Source organism: Zeugodacus cucurbitae, chromosome 3 (assembly GCF_028554725.1).
Source record: "Zeugodacus cucurbitae isolate PBARC_wt_2022May chromosome 3, idZeuCucr1.2, whole genome shotgun sequence".
NCBI lineage: Eukaryota > Metazoa > Arthropoda > Insecta > Diptera > Tephritidae > Zeugodacus > Zeugodacus cucurbitae.
In genome coordinates, this window is record NC_071668.1 from 71,980,505 (window position 1) to 71,997,318 (window position 16,814).

General features: G+C 32.6%; 1 protein-coding gene across 1 annotated transcript in view; it reads right to left on the minus strand.

Moving 5' to 3' along the window:
• The window catches only part of LOC105218649 (gamma-aminobutyric acid type B receptor subunit 1), a 343,997-nt gene that overhangs the window by 255,982 nt on the left and 71,201 nt on the right, over nt 1-16,814 (minus strand). Inside the window, exon 2 of the mRNA XM_054226814.1 lies at nt 11,093-11,347. Within this exon, the coding sequence (XP_054082789.1) occupies nt 11,093-11,344 (252 nt within the window). The 5' untranslated portion in view covers nt 11,345-11,347. The remainder of the gene's footprint in view (nt 1-11,092; nt 11,348-16,814) is intronic.

The window sequence follows — 16,814 nt, forward strand, 5'->3', positions numbered from 1 at the left end:
TTTAACGGTATACTATATTAGTTTACGTTCTCTCAGTTTTATACCTAACCAGCAGGAATTCCATTTTTTCATCCATCATTTATAGCTGAATAAAGTGCTAAATACAAAAAAATCTATAAATCTGGTGTGAAGTTGCTGTTATACGTAGAAGAAGAATTTCGACGAGCCGATATGAGAAAATAATATAATCCCATTCGGTGTTTACGGTCATTTTGGCTTCCAGCGGTTACGATTCTCTTAAGCTGAATAAAATTTCCTTTGGTGAGGCAAGCTATAATTTTTTTTATTTAATTTTTTTTTTTTGAAAAATGTATTAAAAAGCCTCAGTCCCGAAATTTCGTGATCCCGTAATGTACTATTGGGCATTACTTCAAACAAATTTAATATTATTATTGTTAAAATTGTAAAAAAATTAAAAAAATATCAGTCCCGAAATTTCGGGATTGCGTTTTCGGGATCCCGAAATTTACTTTTTTGAGATAAATTGATAAAATAAAAATTTAAAAAAATATTTGAGCAAAAGTACATTTCGGAATCCCGAAACCAAAATCCTGAAAATTCGGGACGCATTATTTTTTACTCAAATGATTTACTATTACTACTATATTGAAGTACCAGCATTGTACGTGAGTTGCACACTTATTAAGTGAGGTAAACCAAAGTGTATGTGTATGTAAGTGCCTTCCACCACGAAAAAACCAACCAATTTCATTTTAAAGCAATGTCTGGCCACCTAAGCAGAAACAAAATCCAACTAGAAACCATGTTGGTCATTTCAAATTTATTTATGGCGCACCGAGGCAGGCAGTAGCGCATGAGAGTCTGTATGTGAGCACCACTCGACTACTACTCATTTACCCACTCTAAATTCAGGCAATCTTATTTGTATTCAAGAATTTACAGATTTTACCGAATTTTATGCTTCGCTGTAGTTCCAGCGAAATGTATGAGCAACATAAGCACTCAAACGTACACATACACACACACTTGAATTTGTACAAAAGCATATTTATGTATGAATGTATGCGTGTGCGCCCGTATAACTTCATTGCGAAATGTTGCGTATACGCCTGGTTGCACAAAGCGCTTATAAACGCAACAGCTGCATACGAACGCACGCATACACGCGTGTGCATAAAATTTTCATTTCATTTGCTCGTAAAAATAAATAAATTTCTGCTTTTTATACGCCATTTCAATTGTAAGTTTAAATAAGTATACAAAAGCGCACAGTGCGGAGAGTTTTCGAATTTCAATGAGCACTTTTAAGTGGGCGCACACAGCACTCTTCGTTCTATGTATGTGCGTGAGTGTGAGCTAAGTGCTGAGTGGGTGTGCGCGTACAACTGTTAACTAACTTTCGGTTAGGTAATTGTGGTAGTTTGTGTCGAAATTTTCCAAAAATTTCATATACGCACTTATTTTTGGTGAAACTTTAAACCCAAATTCGGTCGCTTGTTATGAGTGCAATAACTTTGTGTGAAAATATTTGTAGGTTATATTAGGGTGGTGCAAGTGGAAGTGGTGAAATGAAGATATTTCTGCACAAACTTAAGATCTAGAATCCATATGGGGATTACAAAACTGTAATACAAATAACTCTGAAGCTATTGCGTGGAGTTATTTCCACTAATAACTCGAGTAATGCTTTTGAGGCCTCACTTAAGAGCACTGATGTCCATTTTATTCCACTTTTTCTTATATATAAATAATATTTGCAGTTTTTTTTTTTCAATTAGAATTATGAAAATATATATCACTTATACGACCCCGCTACCCCCACTATATTCATGCAGACGTCTTATGACTTATTTTTAGAGTAAGAATATATATTTAAGGCCATCAACATCTAGTAATCAACCCCCTCTTAGGTATCAATTTGAAAATATATATGTTTTGGAACAAGCGTCATAACATCTAGTTCAGATCTAACTCAGATCACTCTCAGTTCGCAATCCATAAATTCTACAAAACACTACAAAACACATTTAAAGACAATGAGTTATAAGTAAGACAATTATTTACATCGCTAGACATCATTTTGTTTTACCTCAGTGAAGAGCCAAGTTCAAAAAAGTCAAAATACGAAGCTGATTATTGTGACTGAGACAAAAATACTTAAAAATCGTTAAAACACATACAAGATATACAGAACCACTTCTGATTCGCTTTTATAACCAGAATAATATTCCGTAGACCAAAAATTATAGAAGAAATGCGTTAAAATAAATATTTCGTCTCAGGAAGTGTATTCGTCGAATAGTTCTGGACAAAAGGTTTCATAGCTTTTCACACTAATTGTATATTTATAAACTTACTCTCGTTGCCATTACTCCTCATCATGTATACAATATATATTATCAAACATACATTTATTTTTTTTATATTGATATTTCATTCAGACAAACCAAAATTCTTGTACTTCTCAACAAGTTTATGTAATAATCAAATATGTGTATCCCTCAAAATCACAGTAATGTTATCACTCCTCACCTTAATATAATAACTCATGCATACATATTTAATTTTTTACCCTCTCCACCTCCCTCACACCACTTTCAATACCCCAAAAAGCAACATTTGGTCAGCTAAAAGTCATTACGCAAATAGAAAGGACTCTCATAGTTGTGGTTTTGTTGAGTTTCATTGAATTTTTAAGTTTAACTTCCGAAACCGAAAATATTTAGTTGGACCCCCCAATAGTTTGGTTACGCAGAGAATGCGTTAAATTAAAACGCATCAAACTATGAGTTAATTAATTCAAATTTGCCAAGCAACAACGCCGCCTACGAATTAATAATACGGCTTCAGACCAATTTTGTGGCTTATCTCGGTTGTTGTCGGCTACATGAAAGTGCGGTTTTTGAAGTGGGCCGTCACACATATATGTATTAAGAGCATAAATATAAATAATAAAGGCGTATAAGGAGCGTGGTAAACACATAAATGTGTAATGATGCCATTCACTTTTGCTGAAGGATATTAAATGAGAAGTAAATGGAAATGAAAATGCTGTGAATTATAAATTTAGCAGTAGCAGTTAGCGCTGCATGCAAAACCATATGAGCAATACGAAAACGCATTTACTACGTTTACTTTGATTTTTGATGTGGAAGGATAACAGTAAATTTTTTGGGTGAATATAATAGTAAAATTTGGGTTGAAGATTTACGAGAGAGTTACGAGAGTTTTACTGTTCACTGAATTTTATTTTTAGATGTTTTGCTTCCGCCGTTTTTTTGTAAATTTACGCCGCTTTTTTGTATAAAAACGGTTACAAACGGTTACTACTTTTGTCCATCTTTCTGGTAGCATGCGTATTCCGTACAAATTTCGAGAATTCGGCTCAAAAAGTAACATTTTCAGTTGAGCATAAGTTTGGGATGCAAACAGATCCCTACAAATATTTTGTTTGTTGTTAATGTTGACACAAATGTCCAAGATCGATATAAAACGATTTTATCGATTTAATGGACCAGTGCTTGACCCTAGAGACATCTATTGGAAAACGGCGGAAGCAAAGTTGTAGATCTAATATTTTTATTGGTTTCCAATTACTAAGGATTGTCAATTATTTTATTTATATAAATCTATCCAAAAAATTTAAAAAATAAAATTCGAAAATGACATTTTCTTGAAAATAATATATAAATTAGAAAAATTAAAAAAAAATCCAAAAATTCAATTAAATTTAATTATTTAGATTAAATAAAAATACAAATTTTTAAAAACAATTTTACGGAAATTTCAAAAATGTGTTTTGCTTTATTATTTTAATTTTTTTTTTTTTTCAAAAAGAATATTTCTACAAATTAATGTATGTATATTCAATAAATTTTTCTTAAAAAATATATAAATAAATGTTTAAGGGTGAATTAACTTAGGTTTAATTAATTTTTCTTTTTTTAAAAGTTTTTTTAACTCTTGGGTTATAAAATTTGACGTTGTTCAATTTAAATGTGAATGAAGAAAAATTAATTTCATTTAAATTAACACTTCATTTGAATAATTTTTTATACTTCTTTTAGAAAAATGCAAAATTTGTTTTTGTTTTCAAATTTAATATCCATTACAAAAAATCTGAGTGTATTTATAAAGTGAACTAAGTATATGACATTTAATTTTGCTTTACCCGAATTTGACATGTATATTGCCATTGATTTAACCCTTACATTTATTCAAAAATTGAAATTGTGAAATTCAAAAGTAAACAAATTTCAAACTCAAATGAATAAAAGAAAATGTTCATGATAAAAAAGACGGGTTAATGTAAACAAATACATGAATTGTTTACTATTTTTTTGTCAAAATCATGTTTGTCACATACTTAGTTCACTTTGTTAAACACACTTTGCAAAAAATGTACAAAATATTCCAAATTACTAAATTTAAGTTCAGTTAAATATATACAAAAATATTGTTTTTGAAAAATTTCAAAAAAAAAAATTTCCAAAAAATAAATTTACAAAAAAACTAAACTACAAAGTAAATATCTTTGTTTTTTTTTTTCAATTATACAATACCAACAAAATATGAAATTTAACTTCTTGGTTAAATTAAGTTAAATTTCAATTAGGTGAAAATAAATAGTTTTTCTCAAATTATTATTTTTTTTTTCAGAAAAGATAATTTTTTTTTATATAAAAAAATACAGTAGTTTTCCGAAATAACGAGCGCATTAATTATCAGGCCTGTTCGTTATGTCGAATTTTTCGTTAATTCGAGTACTCACTTAGAGGTATGTTTTTCAGTAAAAATGAGTTAAATATTCGTAAATTACGCTTTGATAAATTTTTTTTTTTATTAATTATTTGTTAAAAAATTAAAAACCATAACAAACCAACTCAAATTAGCTAAATTTTTCCAAAATGGACCAATTCTGACACTTAAACTTCTATTTGGTGCTGATCAATAATTTTAAGCTCTTTTATAAAATTCATAATTTTTTCAATTTGCACATTTATTTTGAATTTTTATACTCTCGCAACAAAAGTAGCTAAAAAGAGTATTATAGTTTTGTTCACATAACGGTTGTTTGTAACACCCAAAACTAAACGAGTTAGATATATATACCAAAGTGATCAGGGTGACGACTAAAGTTCAAATCCGGATGTCTGTCTGTCCGTCCGTCCGTCCGTCCGTCCGTCTGTGCAAGCTGTAACTTGAGTAAAAATTAAGATATATTAATGAAACTTGGCATACTTATTTCTTGGCACCATAGGAAGGTTGCTTTCGAAAATGAGCAAAATCGGACCACTGCCACGCCCACAAAATGGTGAAAACCGAAAACACATAGAGCCATAACTAAGCCACAAATAAAGCTATGGAAATAAAATTTGGTATGAAGGATCGCACTATGAGGGGGCATATGTGGATGTAATTTTTTTGGGGAAGTGGGCGTGGCCTCGCCCCCAAATCGGTTATTTGTATATAACTCGCAAACCAATAGAGCTATATAAACCAAACTTTCTGCAGTCGTTTTTTTTAGCCATTTCCTTTTACATTCCAAAATTGACAGAAATCGGACAATAACCACGCCCACCTCCCATACAAAGGTTAGGTTGAAAATTACTAAAAGTGTGTTAAGTGAAGATGCACTCAGATTTTTTTACAAAATGGGAAATGGGCGTGGCGTCGCCCACTTATGGGTCAAAAACCATATCTCAGGAACTACTCGACCGATTTCAATGAAACTTGGTTTGTAATAGTTTCCTTACATCCCAATGATATGTTGCGAAAATAGGTCAAATCGCTTCACAACCACGCGTGCTTTCTATATACCAGAACTTTGAAGACGATCTGAATCGTTTACTATACAATATATAAAGTAAGTACTAGTGAAGATATCGGTGCAGAACTTTGCACAAATACTATGTTAACAGTGTGGCAGCCCCATTCTAAAAATAGCCGAAATCGGACCATAGGTTTTTAAGGTCCCATATATCGAACACGAGGACCTCGGTGCTTCTAACCTAATATTATGGTTTCCAACTTTCAATGGACTTTATACAATATATATAACGAATATGTGGGTCAAATTGTATATTATATAATGTAAATAAAGTTAAATAAATAAATTGCGAGAGTATAAAATGTTCGGTTACACCCGAACTTAGCCCTTCCTTACTTGTTTCAAGTTATATTTTTAATTTTTGTTCGATGTTATTTGATTTTTTCCTCTTTCTTCATATGTCTTCTTCAGAAGAAGAATTTGCGAAAAAAAAAATCATTAAAATATTTTTTTTTATTGAATATTTATTAAAATATTTCTAAACTAAAATTTCCGAAAACTTAACTCAAATTAAATCACATTTTTTTTTCAAAAGTTTATTTTTTTCGTAAAATTTCCAAATTTTTGTATTTTGAAATTTAATATTCATCATTAAAAAAATATTATATACCACACAAGAACTCTAAATTAACTAAAAGTAAAACAAGTACATTAAAATTTCCAACCAACTTAGCAAACGCAATAAATTCTAATAAAATTAAAAATGCATGAAACCAACAAACTGTAAATTTTAACAAACACTTTTAGTTTTTAATTTGGCTAATTAACAGCTAAGTGTGCCTTAAAACAATACAACTAAATGCGCATATGCTAGTCATGCGTAAACAACCATATAGAAACAAAATTAACTCTATCAACGCCACAGCAACGGACCGCAAGTGCAAAATATATGAGAGTAAAAAGTTTGAAATTAAATGTTTGCTGAAAAAATAAACAACGCGCAAACGATTGCTTTCTATGTCAGCAAGTGTGTGTTTGTCGCCACATAAACACCGTTGTTTGTCAGCTGCGCCCGTGCTGCGTTGCTTTTACGTAAAATACACTCATTTGTTTGTCACTGCGTTGATGGTGAGTGTGTTTTCGCACTGCAACGTGTCCGCTTTGTTCAACTGCACCACAAACGAACGCCCATAAGTTGTCGTTGTCGCACAATACACCGTCCCGCTGGCAGATAGCGCTCTGTTGAAATTTCCCAGGACAGCCATATTTATACTTGGTTCGGACATACTGTTTACTTTTATCGCTACTTCACTCTTTGTAGTAACTGTTTTTTTACAACAACAACTTGTTTTTTTGTTGTTGTTGGACACTTGTGTGTGTTTGTGTGACGGACACTTTGGGGCATGCATCAGTTGGCGCAAAGCGCATTACAACGTCAACAGACTATTAATAATCATTTTAAATAAATTTAAATAAAATTCCACGCGGACACAAACGCACACTCTGTTGTATAAATATAGCCGTGTGTTCGTGTAAATATGCCGCGTAATGACTTACAATAGCGTTAAATGGTGAGTGCCATACAAGCGTCTATTAAACGTATAAATAAGTGGTCACTCAGCCGTAAAGTAGACTACACTTGTGTCTATGCAGTTGCCTTCGGTGTTGTTGTTAGTGTGTGTGTGTGTGTGCGCTGTCATTGCACTGTCGCTTCACTACAATTTCCAACGCTTTGTTGTCTATTATTTTTGCATTTATACCATTTTGTTGTTGCTATTTTTCTTCATTCATTTTTTTTCTTCTGACGTTGGCTGTGTTGTCTGTCGCCAGTTTGGGTCTTTGGGGAAATTATCTAATGTAGTTGGCGACTTTAAAGTATAGTTGTGGACACAAAGCAACCACACGCGCTTACTCATAAACACACTCACACACAGTTATACAAAAACTATAGCGCAGTTCGTTGAAAGTTATTTGACAGCGTGTTGACTCATCGCCAAAACAGCGTGCGACCACAAAGACACTCCGACTCTATGCATTTCGTGCTTGCGCCACTGTATCTAGCTTCAAAGTCCATTGTTTGGCACTTCAAAAGCGGCGTTCCGCGCGCCTGCCTCTGCCTGCTGGCCATTCGGTGCCACTAACTGCCCCCACTTGGCACTTTATCAGCTACTTTGCCAAACGTTTGACTCACTGGGACTCACAGGCGAAGCAAGAAAAAACGATTTTTTTAGAGTTTTTTACAGTTACAATGACAGTATACAGTTACTTTATTGGCACAGCGCTGTTGGCTTTAACTCGACTTGAGGTTTTTATATAACAGGCTTTTGTAAAATTTGGTTGGGTTATATAATATTTTCTGTAGTTTTGTGGAACATCAGATTTAGAACGGGCCCTTTTATAAGACTAGTGCTGGTATCAGAGTGAATTTTAGTACTAACACTTTTTCTCAGGTTCGTCACATGAACATCTTATGTAAAATACATAGCCATCCTGATGGCTATTCTATGTTATAGAATCTGTCTCCTCTTCTCTCTTTACCTCTTGCCTTTTTTTCTCCATCTCGCTCTCTCTCTTTTGATCCCTATCGTCCTTTCTCTATTTATAACTCTATTCTTCTCTTTCTTATTTTCGTGCTTTCTCCCTCTAACTCTTTCTAGCTGTTCTTTAGTCAGTTTCAGGAGACATATACATATGTCGATTTTTCAGACAGGCGAGCAAATATCAAATTACGAAATTCGAATCAAATTGAACGGATCGATAATTATCGCTAATCTAACCTATATATAATTTTTCGTATGACAGCTCTCCTCACAATTATGTATATGTGACTTCAAAAAATGTTTTCTTTGTCCAACAATCCTAATTGTTCTGAACTTTGTGAACAAGTGGCAACTCTGCACTTTGTATTTCATCGTCCTACAATAAGTCTTGCCAAATTTGCTAGAGAAATTTTCTTCTCCACAGACGTTTGAAGCAAGCTAAGGAACACCTCCAGTTGAGCTCACGTCAGCCAAGTCTTCCACACATAAAATTAATGGGATTTTATTAATACTACACGTATTTCTAAAAATTTCTATGTAAGGAAATAATTTCCACATTAAAAACGAACGATTTGAATATATTATAAGTATTGGGTTACCGATTATTATAACAGCATCTTACCTCACAGCAGTGCATAACTGCTTCTCGAACAACTACTTTCGGGTAGTGGCATTGGTTCGTAGTCAGGGTCGACGTCGAATATACCTTTTATAACGACATACTTTAGACTGAGATATATTGTTCTCTAAAGATGTACATAGTTATTTCTATATTTTTCTAAATTTTCAAATAACTGGGAAAAAATACCAAAGGAGCTTTCTTTATGAGAATGCAGTCCTCAGATGGTAATGAAGTAAATAAGTTTAGTCAAGATATATTTGTGTGTTAATTAAACCTTCTTATAAGAAGAGAGATCGTTTAACATCCGCCTAAGCAACAAAAAAAATAAGTCAGTTCCCATCAAATATACAAGTCTTTCATTCTTAAGCCTGACAAAGTAGCTTAATATCACCAAATTGTACCAGAATCGACTTAAGTGTTCGAATAATTGATAATCACTGAACTTTGAACTCGCTTGCTTTAATTTATTATAAACTTTCTTCACAAATTGAACTTCAATCACGATTCTTTCTGCAGTTGAATTTAAAATTGCGTACAACTGCAACTTACTTATGGCATCCATAAGTCGACCTCTGTCCTATATATATGTATACATGAAAACATAAACATGCGGACAGTTTGACCTAAAAACCTCTTTATTGCCACTGAAAAATATTTACAACACAGCCTCTTACGCCTTCGAGCATTTAAATTGCAATCGAATTATATTTTGCACATTTGTTGTCTGCTTAAAAACCAATTAAAATGCAATTAAGCCTAAAAGGTCCATAAATAGCAACCGCTGTGTGCTAGTAAATATCATTTTGGGGCAGAAACGTTTCAGCACTTTCGTTGCAATCGAGTAAATTAATTCTTTATTGTTACCCAAATGTATATAAAAACACTTGAATATACAAATATACTTATATGGCATATAGACATAAATACATACATATACATATGATATATAAATGCAAATGAGATTACTAATTGCAATCAAATTAAGTGTTATTTGTTGTCTACTGTTTTTTGTTTAACCATACTCGCATTTGGTTATAAATATAAATTATTGTATATGGGTGTGTTGTAACATTAAAATATCGTGTTTCATGTTTTCATTAATATAATTGGACTTATATGTAATTCTCAACCGATTTAAGATTTAAAAAATCCATAATTTTGTCAATTAGCAAAACACAGGAAGACAATTTACTAATTGACTAAATTAAGAAATTGTCTGAATTCAGTTTGTCGAGAGGACTCTTTACTTTAAGTTAAAATATTTTTTGGTAGATATTATTGGAGGTAAAGATTCGTCTTTAAATAAAGGATATGTCATAAAATACAATATATGAAGACACGATACCTATAAACGCGTGGTATATTTTAGCACGACCTATATGATTTTATATTTCAAAAAATCCTTTTTTGAGACTACAAAGCAGAAATTTGAATTTTTACACAAGACGGAAGCTTCCTTTGTTAAATTTTTTTTTTTTGAGATTAAAGTCCAGTCCATTCTCGTGATATCACCAAAAATATATTCTATAGACTCTTCTAGAATACATTTATGCAAATTTTGAAGTTTTTGGTGTCTCTGAGATCCGTTTGCAGCCTTTGGACCTAGCAGCTATGACCCTGTATAAAGTAATATAGCATTTCAGAATAACCCTACTATATTTTACTTTAAACGTTAATATATCGTTAACTTGGGTCATAAAATTAGAACCATATATCATAGTTGGTATCTGAAGTCTCCATACTTTTTAGACTTCAAAAGTCGCCGCATTCACAACTAACATAATCGCAAGTTAAATTAACATTAAAAATAAAAAGAAAATCCAAATTATTCTCATTCCTCATTTTTTTTAAGTTACTTCCTTCATTTTGTAGCAATAGCAGTCTTAAGCTAAGCACATAGTAAAAAGTGGTAAAGGGAAACTTGCTTTGTAGAAAGGATATTGTCCATTTTCTAACATCTCCCATCTTATAACTGCACTACTCACATCTTACAACTGACTCGCTCTAATCATAGTTTTGCTCTTCGCCACACCATGTGCTTAGCCTAATGACTAAAGTGGCTCTATTAACTCGGTATCCTGAGAAGCAATAAATTTGTTTATAATTTTAATTTAATTAACACGGAGTTAAGTTTTAGAACGTTATCAAAATATATTTAAGATTATATAAAATTATTTAATACAATCCCTACAAACTCACCTCACTATCATTGCTATGCAGTATGAGTTTGAAGCCGGGCAACAAATTCGGCTCCTTATTAACATCATCCAATGCCAGTCTTGCAGCTGGCATACACGCCTGTCCGCCCTGCCATCCTCCGGTGCCGGCAATCGGAAATATGCCGCCTATATGCAGTTCATCGGGTCGACCGCCGTTCGTTAAATCGGCGTTGTGTAAAATTAATGAAAGTAGTAAAAATATCCAAAATGTTACAACACCATCACATGTCATATCCTGCGAATGGCAAAAAGCGCAAAAAACAAATAAACTTTGTTAAATATATTTTATGGTGGAAAAGTGCAAAAAGGTTAACAAGCAAAAATTATAAAAAAGTTAATTGCGAATGAACAATGTTCAACACCTTCACAACGCTATTTTGTCTGTGTGTGCGTGTAAATTAATTAATTTGCATTTAACACATTTTAAACACCTTTATGCTATGTAAATTATTTTATTTTACACAATAAAAGTGCGCAGACACTTAAAAAATTAAGCGTAAATTACAACACACATTACCGTTATAACCGTCAATGTGTGCATTATCGCAGAGCACGCAACGGCGGTGTTGTTTATACAACTGCCGCTGTTGTTTGGTATGCAAAATATTGCATTAAATAATAATAATAATAAAAAAAATAATAATATTAAAAAAATTAAAAAAAATATTCTCCCTCAGCTAATTTACCAGCAATTTATGGCGAAAGAAACTATTATATTTTTTACATAAATATTGACATTTCATTATAGTTGCCAAACAAAAGCATGGCAACACACAATACCTGCGCTTGAGCAGGTTGCCACCTGCCAGCCGGATTTGCGCGCCTGATTGATTTAACTCACCACACGCGCTATTTTACCCAAAAAAATACCGTCGTCTCCGTAAATACCCGGGCATGTGTTTTTAATTATATTGTTGTTGTTGCAGTATTTGTTGTTGTATTTTGTACGCTCCTTGTTATTGTTTATTTTTTGTTACATTCCAACAAAGCTGCTTAAATTACGCTGATTTCGTAATAATTAAATGTTTCGCCACATTGTTGTGTGTATACTAAGGTGGTCCTTAAAAACGGACGTCAACAAAATTTTACCAGTTTCTACACTATACTATTAGGTCTGCAACTTTGCTTCCGCCTTTTTTTTATAAATTTAAGGCTGTTTTTGTATAAAAGCAGTTACAAATGTCGATTAGCCTCAGCCGCACTTTTCTTGGAATTAAAAAAAGCAAAATTTCCCGCAAACGTCGAGAATTCAGCTCAAAAAGTGACATGTTGAGAATATGATTGGGATGCAAACAGATCTCTACAAATATTTTGTTGGGTTAATGTTGACAGAAATGTCCAAGATCGATAAGCTTCACCCTAGGGACATCTATTGGAAAACGGCGGAAGCAAAGTTGTAGACCTAATATTACTATAAAAATCTCAGTTTTTGAATTTCCATTAATTTGACCTTTGACCTCTGCTCTTAAATTTGTATAAGATAATGGAAGTACTCTTGAGTGGAGGTTCTCTGAAAGATGCTGCAGTTGAATTGAATCAGCACATCGTTCGTGTACGTCCAGCGCTGGGGTCAGCGAAGCTCTATAGTTTCAAATAAAATTCTCTTAAGTTGTTAGTGGTGGGTTAAAAATTTTTAGTCGATAGGTGAAAATATTCTACATCTTTACACCATAAGAAACATATTTGTCCTAATGTTAACTCACTTGTGATGAATCAACTTCGAAACATTTCCGTATCTAACATATAATTTACTGACTGCCCTAATGTATATTGTTACAGCATTCTAGGTATATATTGTGAACGTTTTCAGGGGTGTTGTTAAAATTCTAAAGAGGGTATATAATTTTTTAATTTGAAAAAGTTAAAAGTTGAATAATTTGATAAATATTTTCTTGAAGATTCATGGAAACCTTATGAGGATCACTTTTCTTCAAAACACTTCAAATGTGCCACCTCGAGGGTATTAAAATTCGCCCTTAGCAAGGAACTCTTTGAGCTCCGTCAATAAAATTCCAAGTTTGGTGAGCTTATCCCAAAGTTGCTTAGTCTGTCTTAACTGTTTCTCATATAGATCACTTTCTTCAAAACACACTGGTTTTGTCACTTGTAGGGTATTAAAAATCGCTATTGTCCAGAATCACTTTGAGTTCTGTCTATAAATTTTCAAGATTGATGAGTCTTTCGCAAGATTGGTGCCAAAGTGATTCCCCGATTGTTCCTTAGACGAAGCATATCAGATAAAGACTTTACCTTTAGGAATTAAGAGAATCATCAACTTACTCCTCCGCAATTTTATCCCTCACGAATCGCCTTCCTATTTAACAACCTTATCGTTTTGTTTGCGTTTATATTTTAATTATGCCACGTCCATTTAAATGTGCAATGATGCATAAAATTGCGGGCGCATTTGCCGGGAATTCATTTTCGCTATAACTACATAATTATATACGCGCATACAGGGTATTTCTTTTGGAGCAGTTCGGTGTTTCTGTATTAATTATTTCTTTGAAAAGACAAGTGAACTTTCAGAAGTTATCATATCAAATAGAACCTTAATAAATTGGGAGGTTGCTTTTAATCCTAGATGTTTTTAAGGTAAGCAGAGAAATTCAGTTATGTTATAAAGATATACAAGAATAACTTAGATCAATGTCCCGAAATATACAAGTATCCAACTTGCGAATACTTAAACTGGGAAAACTGACTGTAATTTTAAATAAACCCATAAAAGTTTAGTTCGATTCAATTGTAGTTTCCTCAGAGCCTTAAAAGATCCAACAGGTATTTATACTAAACGATTTATACTATTGAAACATATATTCGTTAAAATCCGATTATGTTTCGAAATTAATTTATGTCCTCCAATAAACCGAGCCCTTATTGCTATCCCCTTCGTTAAGTCTTTATTCATTTGTTTATATTTACATATAGTTAAATTGTGCCCGATGTTTCAAGCATGGTTGCATATTTTTCTGATTACATCAACCAACATTGAAGCATTTAATGTGTGAGAGTATGTTAGTAAATTTAAATGGCGCTCATGCAGCTTCCAGGTTAATTAGTCTGGGCTTAATGCAACTAATTGTATTTCGCTTATAATAAACAACACATCCCTATTGGTTGAATCAAGGGAGATACGGTTATATTTGCAGGCAAAAATACCAAAAAAATACAAGAAAAAATAAATATAATAATAAGGGCATAAATAGAGAGGGAGATATACGTCTGAAATGTGTTTATGTGTTAATAAGCCTTTTTCTCGTGCTTTATTTTGAAGGTATCGGTCAGCGCCATATGATAATGGTTTAGTAAGAGAAGTTATTGCTCCATTTAAACGATGATCAGTACCAGAATTTTTTTTTGTTTTCTTAAAGAAACACTACCGTAAATGTGGGGCCGGAACTCAGCGAAGACTTATACCTAATTTATATAGTGAACCATTCGTATTGAAGTAAGAAAGAGAGGGAGAACCTTATACGGATTCATAATAAATACGAAGCTTATAGCCTTTTCGCACAGGCAAATTAATTGATTACGCTAAGATTATAATTGAGCAACCAGTTTTTGTCTTTCGCACAGCCAGCTACTCAATTAACGATCAGCGGCTATACTTTTTTTTGTTGTTCAGAGTTCATCCGCTGATTGCAATTTTATCAATAATCATTCAGTTCATCTAGTTTCAGCTCGATTTGTATTCGATTAAGAATTAATGTAGTAAAATACGATTTCACTTTTGTATAGTAAATCGATCTAAGTCAGCGCTTTAAATCGAGCAATTATTAATTATTATTAATCTAATATGACATGGAATTAAATGAATCGAGCAAATACCGATTAATTGATGAAATAGCTCTTGTGCGAAAAGGCTATTAATCTGATATGACATTGAATTAAATGAAGAGAGAAAAATAATTTCCATTATAGTATTAGAAATCATTTGAAAATAGAAAAAAAATGGAACTTGGTTGCTGAATTTTCGCAAAACTATAGCCTATTTTTATCATCAATAGATCCTGTTTGCTCCAACAGTAAGATTTCGCATAAAATCTACTAAAAATTATTTCTGCTGTTCACTTTATGACGCAGTTTCCAGTCTCATGAATATAATAACAAGTCTTACTTAATATTCTTAGAAGGAGCGCGTGTCAGAATTTATCACTAATTCCACCCCAGTAAACTGAAACCCTTAACTACTTTAAGAAACTGTAAGAGCTGACTTTGTTTACTTACACCGTAAAATATTCTTAGAATATGATTTCTTACCAATAATATTTATATGAGTGTTCAAACAGAAAATTCTGAAAATTGAGTAAACTCCGAAGGTCAGCATTTACTAAAAAGAATTTGAATATTTACTCACCTGCGGCTAAGTGATTGAGGTTAATTTTCTGTCAAGAGCAGCAGCAGAGCAAAGGGGAAAAATAAAATGAATTTTCAAAATGCAAAAAGAACCTGACGTTGGCAATTTGGTATTTCAAGGATGCAAACAAATTGCTTTGAATATGCAAACGCGAAAATGTAAAAATAAAAGGCCAAGAAAGTAAACGGCAAATGGAAAGAAGGGACAACAAAACGTAAAAATTAAAAATAAAAAATAAAAATTAAAATATTAAATTGCAGAAACCAGCAGACAGTAAAGGTTATATTTTGCGTAGCTGCTTCATCTAGAATTGCGGAGAAGCTGTTACAAATATACAGAACTCTTTCCAAACACTTTCCCTCATAATCAACCGCACTAAAACAAATAACGGAAATGAATAGGGTTGCAACGCAATGAATTTGTGATTTGCGCAATTTTCTAATTCCCCTTTCACACTCCTTTTTTAATTGCACGAAATCAACAAATAGCTCAAAAATTAAAGCAACAAAGTTTAAACAAAAAAAAATATCCTTTAGATATCAACGCAAGAGATACGCACAAATGAAGGACGAAAGCAAAGGAAAACGCAACTAAAAAATGCGAACGACGCACAAAAAGTGTAAAACGCACAAAGTGGAAAGTAAAATGATACCGGAAAACTGGAGTGGGAGTTGGACAGCACGAGTGTGGATCACATTTTAATAGGGGCTCGCTGCCAGAGCAAACATGGGACACAAAAATAATTAAATGTAGACTTAAAGCGGAAAAGAGGGGGTGGGATATAACAGAAAAGGGTTACAATTTCAAAGTGTAAATAAATTTAGTTGAATAAATAAAAATTTAATTTCGGTCTTTTTCAGAAAAGTTGGAAAAAAGTAGGGTTAGGTTATATTTTACGACAAATGAAAGAAAGTGATGAACAAGTTGCAAACGAATATGACTTGAAAATCTAATAAATCTCGAAGTGTTCTTTCATACAAAATTGATAAAAAGTTGATAAGAAATCATCTACGTATGAAACTATAAAGCTACTTTTTCACAATGAGTTCATTCATTCAAAACACCTTGCCACAGCGCTTCTAAGTAAGGAAACGGTGAAAAATCACCATTTCTGCCGTCTATTTTTCCACATTTTTTACATAATGGTAACTGAGCAAGCTGCAAAAATAAGTTTTTTGAACGACCTTACATCCTATTTAGATCGATAACGTCGTCCTCCTTTATAAGACATCTCTTAAAATCATTCCCTTAAACACAAACCTATCAGGGAACATACATACATTTACGGGAATAAAACTAGTTCAACACTATTGCGATTGCATTTGTGGGAATGAGCGTGCCA